Source organism: Halichoeres trimaculatus, unplaced genomic scaffold, assembly GCF_033239565.1.
Source record: "Halichoeres trimaculatus isolate MK-OKI-2021-1 unplaced genomic scaffold, fHalTri1.1 fHalTri1_scaffold_12, whole genome shotgun sequence".
Classification (NCBI taxonomy): domain Eukaryota; kingdom Metazoa; phylum Chordata; class Actinopteri; order Labriformes; family Labridae; genus Halichoeres; species Halichoeres trimaculatus.
The window spans coordinates 2,992,618-3,006,709 of NW_027437190.1; the positions used below are offsets into that span (position 1 = coordinate 2,992,618).

A 14,092-nucleotide genomic window follows, 5' to 3' on the forward strand; every position below is an offset into this window, starting at 1 on the left:
TTTCCCCTCCAATCAAAGTCCTGAGTTCACCTGTGACCCACTCAGCTCACATTTCCTTTTTGTCACTCCAATTATTCATCACAACAATGAGTTGAAGAACAGGGCCCATAAATTACTCCAGAGAGGTAGCTTCAGCTTCATGTTTTGAAGCACGGGGTCACTGAAAAAGCTGCTCCATGAAAAGACGGGGCTGGGAACAGTCTGAATAGTTCATTAAGGCAGTGAATGGGTTGGGCAGTTCTCTTCAGAGAGCATGCAAACAGAGTAGTGTGACCCAGCACACGTGTTTCATAACTACAGACGTGAGCAACAATGAGCTAACGGGGGGATCACATTCTGAACACAATACACAGCACAGAGGCTGTAACTGAAGAGGCACAGCACAACACAGGACCGTAACACAGCCATTCATGAAAAACACCTCAATGAAAACACAGTCTATCCAGATTCAACACATGAAGAGGGTCTATGGGTAAATCTGAGAGGATGAGGCAGTTTATCATGACCATGTCTTTTAAGGAAACCTGACACAACCAGGGGCCCAGACCAGGTAATTTATTCTGGACATGTGACTAGCATGTCCAGAATAGTATAGACAGCAATACTGCACCGCAAGAACAACAAAAACAAAAAATCCTGATTTTTAAATCTTGCTTTGATTATAAAGAAACACACTAATGATGTGCTGAAGCTTTTTCTGTCTTCATTTGGCCGTTTCTGTTGGGCAGTACTGGTATCATGTCATAATAATACAATTCTTTTACTCGTACTGCAACAAACTACTTTTTAAATTCCAGTAATAATTAGGGGTGGGGGAGTACTGGTATCTGTATCAGGCCGATACCAGCCTTTTTTAAGGTATTTGTACTCGTAGAGGCTGCCGATACTAGCAGCTGATACTCAAAGCAAAAAATGATTACGGTAAGTGAGTCCCTCTTGCCAGTAGTTGCAGCTACTTTTAACACCAAAGCAAATGTGTGTCAGGTCCTGTGCAGACAATGTGAAAAACAGGGAGAGTGAACAGTTAAACTGTTTATTTTGCACTTTAGTTAAAAAAAAAAAATACTAATAACTCTAACAGTTGTAAGTTTTATTTTGCATTTCTGTTATATTTATTTATTTATTTATTTATTTTATTTATTTTTAAAGGAAACTCTGAGAGAGTTGTTTTTTATTTTAAACTTAACAGCAGAGTGACTGTCTTTCTTCAAAATGATCTGTCACTGTTTAATTTTATGTATCAAAAGTAACAGTGGTACCAGTACACTGTATCAGTGAGTATTGGAGGGAGTACTCATACTGAGGCCTATATCACGAAGCAGGATTAGTGTCATAGCAAGATAACTTCAGGGTTAACTCTTGATTAGCGATAGCACGAAGCCTGATCCTTTTGTATCAGAGTAGATCACCATGGTGACCTACTCTGAGCGGCTATCCTGCTCATTTCATGAAGCTGCTCCCTCTGCGTGGACCTAAACCGATCCTTTTTGACAGCTTTGTTGAAATAGAACCAAGGAACTTTGACAGCATTGGGCTTTGTCACTGTTGTTAAATCAGATGATACACTTTTTCTTCTTTTTTTTAAATCTTAATGATATCCTTTATTCTTTCTTTTTATTTATTTTATGAATGTCTTTGTGTTGTGTACTGAAAAATTCTGCTGCCTTTTGGACAGGTCACTTTTGCAAAAGAGATTTTATCTGAATAAGTTTCTACCTGGTTAAAAAATGCTAAATAGAATGAATAAATAAATAAATAAAAACTTTAAATCCACCAGTACCAGCCAATCACAGTACAGATTTAGAACCCGCTCCAAGCGCAGTAGGCGGTGTTATGAGATACTCCATTCAGATAAAGCTGTGGCCAGGCTCTCTGTTCCCTGTTCTTTGGTGACCTTTCCCTCCATCTGTCATGTCTCTTTATCCTCGGCTGATTCTCTGATGTGGGCTGGTTGGAACATAAGCCTTGTTGAACACATCGTTTCCAGACTCTCTCATCAAGTATTGATGCCTCGTAGGATGATAGGTCCTAAATGCTGGTGTGTGGTTTTGTTAGCTGCTGTGCTGTTCCAGATGTCAAACGCTGTCACTGAGGACACGCTGGATGTGCACCAGATTCCTGTTGGAGAGCGTTTGACTACCCGTTTGGTAAACTCCCCAGTTTTTTGTCTCCTGGATCTTTCTCCTTTTCACATGCTGATTTGCCTCCTCTGTGGGCATGCTCTGTATTTATATCATGCTAAAATTTAATAAGAAACAAGACTGAACTGATCTGTTCTACCTCAGACTCTTGCAAAAGATCAAGATGGACTTAATTAATATGGGAAATGGTGGACTGTTTATTGGAAACAGTTTCAGACTGTCTAAACTATGATCAAAAAAATGAACTTTCATTCTGTGAAACTGCACAGCTGTGGCCTGCACAGCACACTCTGATGACATTTGGTTTCATCAGCTTTAATGACAACTCTTGCTGATAGATTTACTCAGCTGTAGCTAATTGCTGTTTACCCTGTGAGAAGGCAAAACAACATAAAAGACACCGTCTCACTGGCTTCTTACTGAGAGCTACCCATGATTTACTTTTCCAAAGGTTGTTTCATTGAGGAAATAAAAACTCTGTAAGGTTTACATCTGCTGTTTCTTTGTGCTTATCAAGACTTCAACAAACATTCCAGGCAAAGTGTTTCACAATTTAGTGTGTTTACATATCATCATGACCTCACTGGGCATAGACTGATTATCAGCATTGATATTCAGCATTTTAAGTAGGGATGGGCGAGTACTGGTATCAATATTGGGTATTGGGTCCATACAGGGATGCAAGAAGTGGGGTGCTGAGGGTGCTGCAGCACCCCCTGGAAGTGGAGGAGGGGAAAAACTATATTTAGATTTTTTTTTTTTACCGCTTTTTTTCACACACATTTGCATAATACACAGGGTTTTGATCTTGATCGTTTTGTATTGTTGAAGTGTCATTGAGGCTGGAAGTGGTGTTTCCTAGATAATGATAGAATGTACTCTTTGTCTCTCTGACCCTCTCTCCTTCCCTCCTTCTTGTGCCTTGTCGGGTTGTGTCTTGTCGGGTTGTGCCTTGTTGGGTTGTGCCTTGTCGGGTTGTGCCTTTGTGGTCAAGATGGGTAGAAGAGAGTGAGACCCAGAGAGACTGTCAGCCTGGACTGTGGTGTAATAATATTTTGTTTAATTGGTTTGAAATAAACCCTGATTTGTTGGCACACAACGTCTGGTTATTCAGCTGTCTGCAGGCTCAATAAGAACCCGTAGAAAACCCCCCCAAAAAAGGAAAAAAAAGACCCGACTTTCCAAGCGCGTTAGTATCCCCTAGTTCAGCCCCCCCTGGTATGAATGACTTCTCGCGTCCCTGGGCCCATACAAGTAAGTAACATGGATGAACCAGGGAGAGTTAACAGTTAATCTCTGACTGTTAGTTTTATTTTTTACTTTTGTTAATTTACTAAAAACAAATCATAAACTCAGAGAGAGTAGTTTGTGTTTATTTTGGACTTAATGGCAAAGTGACTGTGCTGTCAAAATGATCAATTTTATGTATCAAAAGTACTGTTGGTATTGGTACTGGGTATCAGTGAATACTTGCACTGGTATAAGTCTGAAAAAAGGGGTATCAAACATCCCCAACTTTAAGGCATCTGCCTTTTTTAATCTGATGGCGGAAAGGACAACAAGTTAAAGGCTCCAGAGAACATGTACTATGTGCTTCTATGGTAAGTTTAGGTAGCAGACCCTCCCCAAGTTGAAAGAAACATCCCAGTCCTCCACAACTCACAACTACTACTGATAATGTTACTGTGAGCTCTATTATGTTGTATCAACATAAGCTCTGCTCCCAGACGTGTCTGTTAATCACTTGAAACCAGGTAGCTAGGAAGCGCGTTGAGGTGAAGGCTGATAAGCTTTAGCGTAGCGTTAGCTCACAGCTCCACTCTCTTCTCCTCTGGCTCGAGATGCTCAGCATACTGCAACAATAGGGAGAATGATCCCTGAAACACCCTGCACAGTTTGCTTTTGTTTGAACTTAAAACAAGGATAAGTGAAAAATGAAATAACATTTCGGTTGTATTACATTTTTGGTAAACCTGTCTGTGGGAAACTTTAGGAAGCTATTTAATTTAACTTTACAAGGCATACTGGTAAGCCTGGGAGCTAGTTGATCAACATATGCTTAAAGGTCTGATCTGCTGAAATTTTCTTTACTTGTCAGTAAACACAAATCTAAACTGGGCTCCTCCCCCTTGGCTCAGTGCCAGCGGCAGCACACACCCACAGCCTTCAACCGTGACTACGCGAACACACTCACAGCCTCCAGCAACCACCTGTAGCATTGCATTTCCATGTGGGAGAGACTCGAGAGCCGTGCACCTGACTTAGCATGTTAGCACAAGCTTATCACAGGTATTTGACACATACCTGGTTAGCAGAAAGCTAACTCATGTTGCTCTTCGTCCCGTGCTGCTCTCCAAGTTCCTGAAAACAAGTGAAAGTCGAGCCAAGCCTCACCCTCATTTGGCAAAAAAGCTTTATCTGTTTGGTGTTTTGTTTCACTTTGGTTGTTTGTTGTTGTGATTGGATGATGTAACCACGCCTATTCTCCTCCCAGAAACATCCCGACACAACCAAAACATCAACATCTAGGCAGAGGCGAGGGGCTCAGGCAGACACAGACACTAACACACATGTATAGAGGCCCAGAGGAGACGACTGAGCAGGATTATTCCTGTAAAAGTTGATGTTTTACTTTTTAGGAAAATCCTGCAGACTCTTCCTTTAACATGCCCAAATAATTGCTTCATTAGGTTGAGATTAGGTTAAAAACTGGAATATGCCAAGTAGAGCAATCAAGGAGCATGAGGGCTGCAGGTTTATAAACATTGTTGTTTTGCTTTTGGTGTAAAACATGCAGCTCAGATCAGAGACTTGGTTCATTATAAATTGTCCCATTTATTGGACTACTGAGCAAAGACATAAACATGAGGACACAAAATGTGGATTGGAAATTGATTTTACTGATCCAAAGATGATTTATTTGCTAAGATAAATTGATTGCTCTAATGAGACACAGCTTTGAACACTTTTGCTGTTATCACTACCTCTTCTGGTTAAAACTGTCTGTGTCTGGATTGCAGGACAGGATGTTGCTCCACTTTTCATTTGATTATGGCTGCTTATGGGGTTTTGACCACTCAGAATCAATCATTTAACACTGCGTTGATAAAAAACAGGCTTTTGTTTTGTTGCTAAACAACCAGAAAACTAATGAAAATGTAGGTTGTATTGGTGGGTGGTTCCAAGATGCTTGGGACTCCCTGGAGAGGTCACAAAACACTGATGGGGGTAATGAAGTGCCTTTCAAAATCAAAACTATTAACATGAAAAATTTGAAAATTTCTACCATTATTGTAGAAAAATATCTTCTAATACCTATTTTTCTGCTGAAAACGGCTTCTTAGGGTGGAAGAAATAGCAATGTAATGTTTCTACACATAACCTGGACATAGCTGGAATAAACATAAATGTTTAGATACCTTGGTGAGAATAATGGAAACATAAACTACATTATTAATAAATATTTGTATACATATTTCATATTGAGGAAGTTTCCACATTAGCATCAGAGCAGAGTGGGGTGTGTTGTGGGAAATGCTCTGCGGTGTCCACTGAAACCAGGCCTATCCTAAAGAACAACCAGGGAGCTGATACTTGACTCCTCCTTGTGTATCAGAGTAATTAGAAGTTCTTCCTGCAGGGGAGCCCAGGCCTAAATATTTAATCTGCAGGGAGCTGTGGCAAAACATGTCATGCCGCCTGCGTCTTTTGTGTCCGGTACACACAGTCCACGGCGGAGGAGCAGCTGGTAAGAAGCTTTGTGTTGGAAAATAGACGAGGAGCGTGGAGGGCTGCGTGTGTGCCCGGTAGGCTTGTTGGAGACAATCTGGAGCGTGTCTGCACAATATAGGGAAGAGTAGATGTGTGTCAGAGATAGGGGAGAATTGTGTGAATGTTCAGTACGGGAGCAGAAACAGCAGCCGGCGGTGTGTGAGAGTAAGTGTGTGTGCTTGTGTGACAGAGGCTGGAGCTGTTTTGATCAGAGAAAAGAGAGATGAAGATAAAAAGGCTCTCATCTGAGCAGAGAGGTAGCAGCAAGGCTCTGCAGGGAGGGAAGAGACCCAGGCTGACAGAGAGATGAAAACCAGGCAGGATCTGCGAGGCGGGGGCACGGCAGATTTTGGCTGAACACCGGTAATCGCAGATGGATTTTTTTCCTTTAAAGCTCACTTTCATCTTTTCCCTCTTTCTTTTCTTTCCCCGCATGCGACAGATATGTGTCACAAAGATGTCCACACGCAGCTGCCAGGGAACGGACTCGGTCATCAAGCCCCTGGACACCATCCCTGAGGACAAGAAGGTGAGAGTGCAGCGCACGCAGAGCGGCTTCGACCCGTTTGAAAAGCCTGCCAGCCAGGTGAAGAGGGTCCACTCTGAGAACAATGCCTGCATCAACGCCAAGAGCTCGTCCTCCGGCAAGGAGTCGCCTAAACTGCGCCGACACTCCAGCCCAAGTTCTGTAAGTACAGCTCTTGTACAGAGTCATTGAAGACCTGATAGGCACCTGTAGTAATGTGCACTCTGCTGTGACCGCTGCTTTCATGGGCCAGTATGCTTCACTGTGCCATATCTAGATTAATCTCCTCAGTGTATCAGGACTTTGTCTTTACACCAGCTTCCAGTCCTCTTTCCTGTCCTCCACAGTTTCTGTTATTGATTCATGGTAACACCTAAAATACATTACCCATGGTGCACTGCATGATGCATCACAGGCGTTACTTGAAGCTCATTTTAGCCAGGGAGTGTTGGAGCGTATTGATGCAGAGATGGCCTCACAACCACTTGCCAACACGTGAATAAAGGAGGTACTAACACTTCTTTTTCCAGCCATCTGATTTCTAACACCTGATGAGGATGTCTGAGTACACTTTGCAGGAAAAACTTAGTTACGTAACCTATAATAACAGATATATAAATAAGAATGTGGAATCTATGTGCAGGACAGGAGCTTGGGTTTTGGAAGCGTTCTGATTTTCACTGGAAGCAAAATGGTGGAACACACTGGCTGAAATAAACCATCACCCATCAGCTTTTGTGCCGTCCAGCCTGATTCTGGCTCCTGAAATTGTTGGTTGGACGGTTTAACATGAGCAGCAGATGGAAAAGGAAGTAGTTCCCTTGATGTCAGATAGTATCAGACCACAGAATGGCTGCACAACTTTGATTCTGCTTTGGATCAATCAGAAATTCCAAAGTCTGCAGTAGTTTTAGGTTTTAGGGGTTGGTGAGAGTTGTCAGGATGAGACCCATCAGCCTTTCTCAGTCACTGTGGTGTCACTACAGAGGGCAGTAGAAGTTATGGTGGTGGCATTGGTCTACGATGCTTTTTGCTTATGCATTATGTTCAAGCTTTGGAGGCATACAAGTTATGTAGTGTTAAGTAATAGCATTAGCCTTTAATATCAGTGACTCTGTGATTTGAGATGAGTCACCTCAGGGGCGTTCCTACGAGAGGAACCTCGGTTACTGGATATTCGTGAACAGTAATCTACATTTTCAGCCATGACTATCTTCTGTTGTGCAGTGGAGTGGACTAAAGGCAAGACAAGGCTGAGGGCTGATCCAAACTGTCACTCTTTGGCCTTCTGTTTTATGGAGTAAGAGGAAGTAGTAAATAAACATCTTTTAAGGTGGGTACACACTACAGCAGTGTTTCTCAAATTGTGGCCCCGAGTGGTCCGCAAAGACCGTGAGGAAATTGTGTTTTTTTAATGGAACATTCACGAAAAAAGAGGGGGTGTGGGTGCGAGTTGTTCGGCTACTACGCAAATTGATTAAATCTATGTATCAATAATGTAGTTATACTCAGATTTTTAAGGCCCATTTCTTCCCTCATTCTAAAAGAAAACAAACAAAACACCAAACTAGTCTCTAGTCTCTGTCTTTTTGAAAAAAAAAAAGAAAAAAAACTTGTCCTGAATAAAGGGAATTAAAGAAATTAAATTTATAATTATAATTGAAAAAATAATTGTTGTATAATCCATTTCCAAAATAATCATTAGTTGCAGCCCTAGCAGGTTGTAACATGTATGATTTGAATTTATAGCATATGAGTTTGTTCTCTGGGGTGTTGTTCTGGGGCTATTTAGCTCGTGGTGGTCCGCAAGAGTTTTCTGGGGGAATAAGTGGTCCTTGGTCTAAAAATATATGAGAAACACTGCACTACCTCCACAACCTTTTCCATAAGTCCTTTTCTTTTGTGTCCGAAAACAAACATCTTTGCTCTTTACCGTTCATAAGTCATGTTTGTTTACACCAAAGTCACGTTTTACTACGTGAGATTTGGAATATTGAGCTTGAAGAAGCTGGAGCTCTGCTGAAGAGTCTGTTAGTGTGTGGTGTCCTCAGAGTGCAGACCACACACTATAAGATCAGGAGAGAGAGCTCTTGTGCGATCTGTCTTTTGTTATCATCAAGTGTGTGGTCTCTAAATGTGTAAAGTTTTGGAGAATCCTGTAATTTGTACCAGCCTTTAGAAAAGAGACGCCACTCGGTCCCTGCTACGTCATCACCCAGAGACACTCACTGGCTGTCGTAGGCTGAGCAGCTGTTTATCCCCTTCCAAAACAAACTCATTTTTACAATCTGATCATAAACAGATGTCACACATTAGTGTAGCTGTTACTAGCTGTAGCAGTATTTGGTTGTGATTTCAAATTACAACCGATTCAAAACATGACTTGTATTTACATGGAGGAACACAGATTGGATATCTGATAAAAAAAAAAAAAAAAAAGAATCCATGTCACGTTCAAGTGAGGTCTGGGTTTGTCGTTGTTTCAAGGGCTGTGTAGCTTTCTCTTGATCATACGGAGAATTGGGACACTCCTCCACTAGACACGCACACTGAAAACCAAGGGCTAAGAGCTAGAATTGAAATTGGTTCTAATATAACCTAGAGTCACAGTTATTGACAGCAGGTATTATCCCTAAACTATATGCTACTCTGACTAATAATCCAGTGGTTGCTGTGTTTAGTGTGAAACTAAAGGATGGTCAAGAAAAGCGGGCCAAGTTTACAGAGATTCATTTTTGTTTGCTTTGATAAAAAGTAGAGTGTTTTTTCCATTTTTATAAAAATGGATTTCAGGATGTTCATACTTAGGATGTAGATTTTCTTAAAATAAAACAAGATCTTCATGAAACATACTCACATAAGGATCTCATAACTGGTTCATGAAACATTGAAGGGGCAGGCCTCAAACACCAAGGTCTGTCCAGCAGGCCTCCAGAGGGCTGGCCAATCAGAGGAAGGGGGTTTTTGGGTGGAGAGTCTTAAAGGGACAACAGCTATAACAAAGTGTTTCAGAGGATGAAATAAGGCTGAATACCAAACCAGAAAGAGAAACATAGAGATTTATTTGAGCTGTGAGTTATGCAAAACTACTACAGGGCATGCAGATGGTGATGCTCTAAGCCGAAAAAAAAAAAAAAATCAGACAAAGAGAATTCGATTCAGAGTAACTGCTCAACTTCTGTGTGAAGTCAGGAGATGACTGTGTCAGAGTTCCTGTAGTTTGTGCTGCACAGTGTTCAGCGTGGCGCTGTGCTAACAGATGAGGTTTGAGACTCAGCTTCGCTGTGACTCCTTCAGACTCCTCTCTCACTGTACCTGACTTTTGATGTCTGAGAAACAATCCCAGCGTGAGGCTCTCAGCAACGACAGAGAAGATCACATATCAGGAGGAGGACGAGAGGAAAAGACGGCGTCAGTAACGGTGCTGCTGATGTAGGACTTGGTAGGACGTCTCCTCTGCTTGAATTGATAAACAGTTGGTGAGAAAACAGTCGACAATTGTGCCTGTGTTGCTATGGCAACACAGCTTTTAGTTCTGAGATAAGGTGGGGGTAGAGATGGTTTTTCCTTCATTTATTTATTTATCTATGATGATAATTAACGAGTCTTTGTGTTTGTTGATATCAGAGCCAATCCCTCCAGTTTAGTATTTATAGACCATCCAGGGTGGTAGAGGCTTGAAAAGGAGTCAGCAGGTGATACACAGGTATCTGTAGAGGTTCCACTTTTTCTCCTGGGAACCACAAAGCTTTGCGCTCAAAAACCAGAACCAAGTGTACTCCATGTCCTGCAGCAAAAAGTCCGCTCTCATAGCTCCACACAGAGAAAGGCTGTGTGTTAGTCTACCTTCACCTATGTGTGTGTGAGAGGTTAATGAATGAGGGTGAAAACTTACAGTGCTTAACAAATTTACTTAAACCACCTGCCAGTGTGAGGCGTTTGTCTCTGCTGCCCTAAGTTAATTGTCTATTTCTGATTCTCAAAACCTTTTTTATGTTTCTGTAAAGTCAAATCAAAATGACAGATTTAATAAAGAATAGAAATACTGTTGTCATCTGTAAGTTTTCAAATATACTGTTTTACAACGAAAGAAGTACAAAAGCACATTGATTGTGAAATTATAGTTATTTGATTCAATTCCTTATTATTGTCACAATTAAAAAAAAAACCTTATTATTCTCCTGTATGTTTTTTGGGAGAGACCCCTCCTCCAAATGTTTACAGATCTTTGCCATTCTAATTGTAAGATCTGTAGCATGTTCAGAATAACTGCAGGTGTATGTTTTACAATTCTAACCCTTGTACTTTTTAAAATATTCAACATTTTCTAAACATTTTTGGCCCATTGAAATTAATGCAGATGATCTGTCACCATGGAAACCTCACAGGTGATGATGTCATAAGGGGTTCTAAGGTTATAAATGGTACCAGCTGGGGTAAGGGCTTAGCATTTTAACATCCAGCATTTGCTGCATGGAAATTCCCCCTCCAAGTGAATTTCTGATCCCTCAGATAATTCCACTGAGAACTTTCTGAGAAAGAAAGAGTCCTAGTCCATGAGGTGAAGGATCTCAGTGGAATAGTGTGTCAGAGAGACAGCAGGAACAGCAGGTTGTTGTCATAGCCACGGACACAGCTGTGGAGGGGAAACACACTGAAGTCATTTTTCCATAAGGACATGCCCTGAGTCACGGGGTGACACATCATCCTTCAATATCACTGTCGTTGGTATGAGACATGACAAAACCAGACTGAATGAGATGAATACCTGATAAATCATGTCAGCTGGACTGGACAGAGATAAGATGTGAGAATGGAAATCAGGTTGCTGACATTCATATGAGTCTGATTTATGATCCGGGGAAGTGCATTAGAGCCTGCTTAAAATCATTATCTCATTTTTAGAATAAATATTTTTCTTTTTCCGACTGATAAACTGTTTATGACTCTTATTTATGTCTTCACACAGAAGAACTCTTAGAGAGGGGTGTTGTGCTTTCTTCAGTCTTCATCCTGTCTCTTTTGTACCCTGTAGTATCTTCACATGATTTACAGCTCACTGAAATCTCTATTTTTTTTTCTCTCTGGAAAAACTCTTGTTTCAGCCTCTGTCTGAAACACTTTGTTTAAGCTGCTGTCTCTTTAAGACTCCCCGCTCCACCAACCCCTTTCACTCTGATTGGCCAGCCTTCTGGAGGCCTGTTGACAGGCCTTGGTGTCTGAGGCCCGCCCCTCCAACGTTTCGTGAACCAGTTAGGAGATTGATATGCGATGACCTCATCATTTCGGGAAGTCTCATGAAAATCTTGTGTTATTTTAAGAAGAACCAGTTTACAGAAAGGTTCAGAGATTTCTACAACGTGCAAATGTTGGAGTTTTTAGAGTTTGAAACCAAGATGTGAAATCTTATGGTTAATTAATGATATTTGAGCATAGAGTTGAATTCCTGCTTTTGTCTCGATTTTTAGTCAGTGGGTGTGGAATAAGTTTATTTGCACAATGGTGGGTAGAAGCAGTATAAAAAGGATTGTTTTCTCATTATAACACAGTGTCATTGTTATGAAAAGCTCTTGATTGGTTTTGATACGGTTAAATCTTTTCAAATGCTGCCAAAGCCCCTGACAACATCTTTATTTTTCAGGTGTCTTGTTTTGGCAGAGAAGCTTGTTTTGTTCCCTCTCTCTGAAAACACATTTTTCCTCCTGTTTACAGCAGTTAATTGAAGGCTGTTTACGAATAACACACTTTTATTCTTTTTTTTTTAATCATGCAAATGAGATTTTCAGGTTTTAGAACTATTTGGTTTCCTTTTTTTAATTTGGCTCCAAATTTAAAAACAGCTAATGAACGTGCGCACAAACAAGATTTAATAAGTGTGATATGAGGCCTGACTGATTGCCTGCCAGCACCGCTGTGAGACACTAATGAATTGTGTCAGGGCTGATTATGAAAATGTGTAAATTGTCTCTTTCATGATCTTCTTTTAGGCTGTGCAGTTATTTCAGATTCCTCATTGTTTAATCTTTAGTGAAAAGAAGGGGACAGCTGGCTTTCTTTGGAAACCAGACGAGGTCTGTACCCAGAGCTGAAGGTGTCCATGCAGCATTAACACTTCCTGAGTTCAAAAAGATAAAAATCTGCCAGAGTATAAGCACTAAATCAGCGTTTCTGATTTTAGATTCAGTGTTGAATACCTAACTCCTTTATGAATCACTCACTTCCTACATGACAAAACATAGAAGAGATCAAAGGTCAACAGCTGCAGTGAAGGTGAACTTTTTCTCCGTGGATGCTGGGCCAGCTTTGCTTGGAGCGTCCTCTCTGGATACCTGTGTTCACCTGCAGGGCACTGTAAAGTCGGACGTTTTTCACTTCTGAGGCATCTGTAAACCATCTTTGTTTTATTCCAACATCACTGTGAACAATAATTTAAAGAACAGGAACATCTGAAAGATTGCTGCAAACAAAAATACAGAGAGATAAACAGAAAAATACAAAAAAAAAAAAAGTATGACTCGTAAGGGTGGGGTAAAAATAATGATGTGAATTGATTTTTCGTTTAACAATTTTCTTGGGAAAATCTAGTCTGTGGACATCATTTAACTTTATCACATGGTCTGGTGTTAAAACAGTAAACAAAATATTGCAGAAATCAGAAATATCGAAGACTCGCAATTCAAATTGAATCATCAGGCCAAAACTCATAAAAGAATTGAATCAGGAGAAAAGCATGTCGTCCCAACCCTGATAAGCAGCCCCCTAAACACACGGTGTCGGCCCCCCCAGATCATGATGGCACCCCCTCCACTGTGTCCCCGTGAAAGCATCTCCAGTGGGATGTCTGTCTTACTGCGTCTAACGTCAGCAGCGATGGGGTGCTGTGAGAGGCCTTGCTGATGCAGCCCAACAATCCGACCACGTTCAAAGAGAGAAAAGTTTTGAGCCTTTGTCATCAGGAGGTCATGACAGAGAGAAAACCTGACAGAAAATCACTGAATCCACATTTTAGAGCAGATTTGGTCTTGTATAGGCTGTGGGCTTAGATTTTGGACCAGCTGACCAACGGACTGTTTCACTTTGATTGTTGTTTTCAACAATTTTCTCATTCACTTTTTTCCTTTTTGGCCTCACTCCCATTTCTTTTTTTTTGTCTTTTGCATTTTGAAGCTTTACTTAGAACTTTTGTTAAATGTAAATTCCTGCAATTTTTCAACTGAACTTAAAATTTTGATCAGGTGTATGTTTTGGTGATCTGTGCGCACAGACTTGACCCAGCACCCTGGGGGCTCTAATGAGTCCTAGAGGAAGACCAATCATCATCATTCTGCATTTTGAGGCGTATTGGCATTGGCCTTTTTTGTAATCTGACAGCCGCTAAGAAATCAGTTTAAATGAGTTATTTTGGCTCTGATGCAGCTGCGCTGCTGTCTGCAGTCGCTATTCAGTCCCTAGCATTGCCCCACCCATATTACCACTGGGAAACCCCTAATGAACTCCATTGAGTCCTCTCTGAAGGTAGGTGCCCAGCTCGGCTTGAAATAAGAGACAGTTGTTGTTGGTTTTGCCATGTATTTAGACTCAACACACAAAGGCACAGGGAAGCAAATATAAAACCATTTAAACTGCCTAACTGAGCACAGGAAAGTGATTCTGA

At 41.1% G+C, this 14,092-nt stretch overlaps 1 protein-coding gene across 4 annotated transcripts in view; it reads left to right on the plus strand.

Annotated features, from left to right (window-relative positions):
* cdk14 (cyclin dependent kinase 14) overlaps positions 1-14,092 on the plus strand; it is a 300,539-nt gene that overhangs the window by 82,971 nt on the left and 203,476 nt on the right. For 3 of the 4 annotated variants that reach the window (XM_074682607.1, XM_074682608.1, XM_074682609.1), the window contains one exon: positions 6,355-6,600. In XM_074682607.1, coding sequence (XP_074538708.1) covers positions 6,355-6,600 — 246 coding nt within the window. Of the gene's footprint in view, positions 1-6,058; positions 6,078-6,354; positions 6,601-14,092 lie in introns of those variants that run through there. The other variant, XM_074682610.1, reaches the window with a different exon arrangement.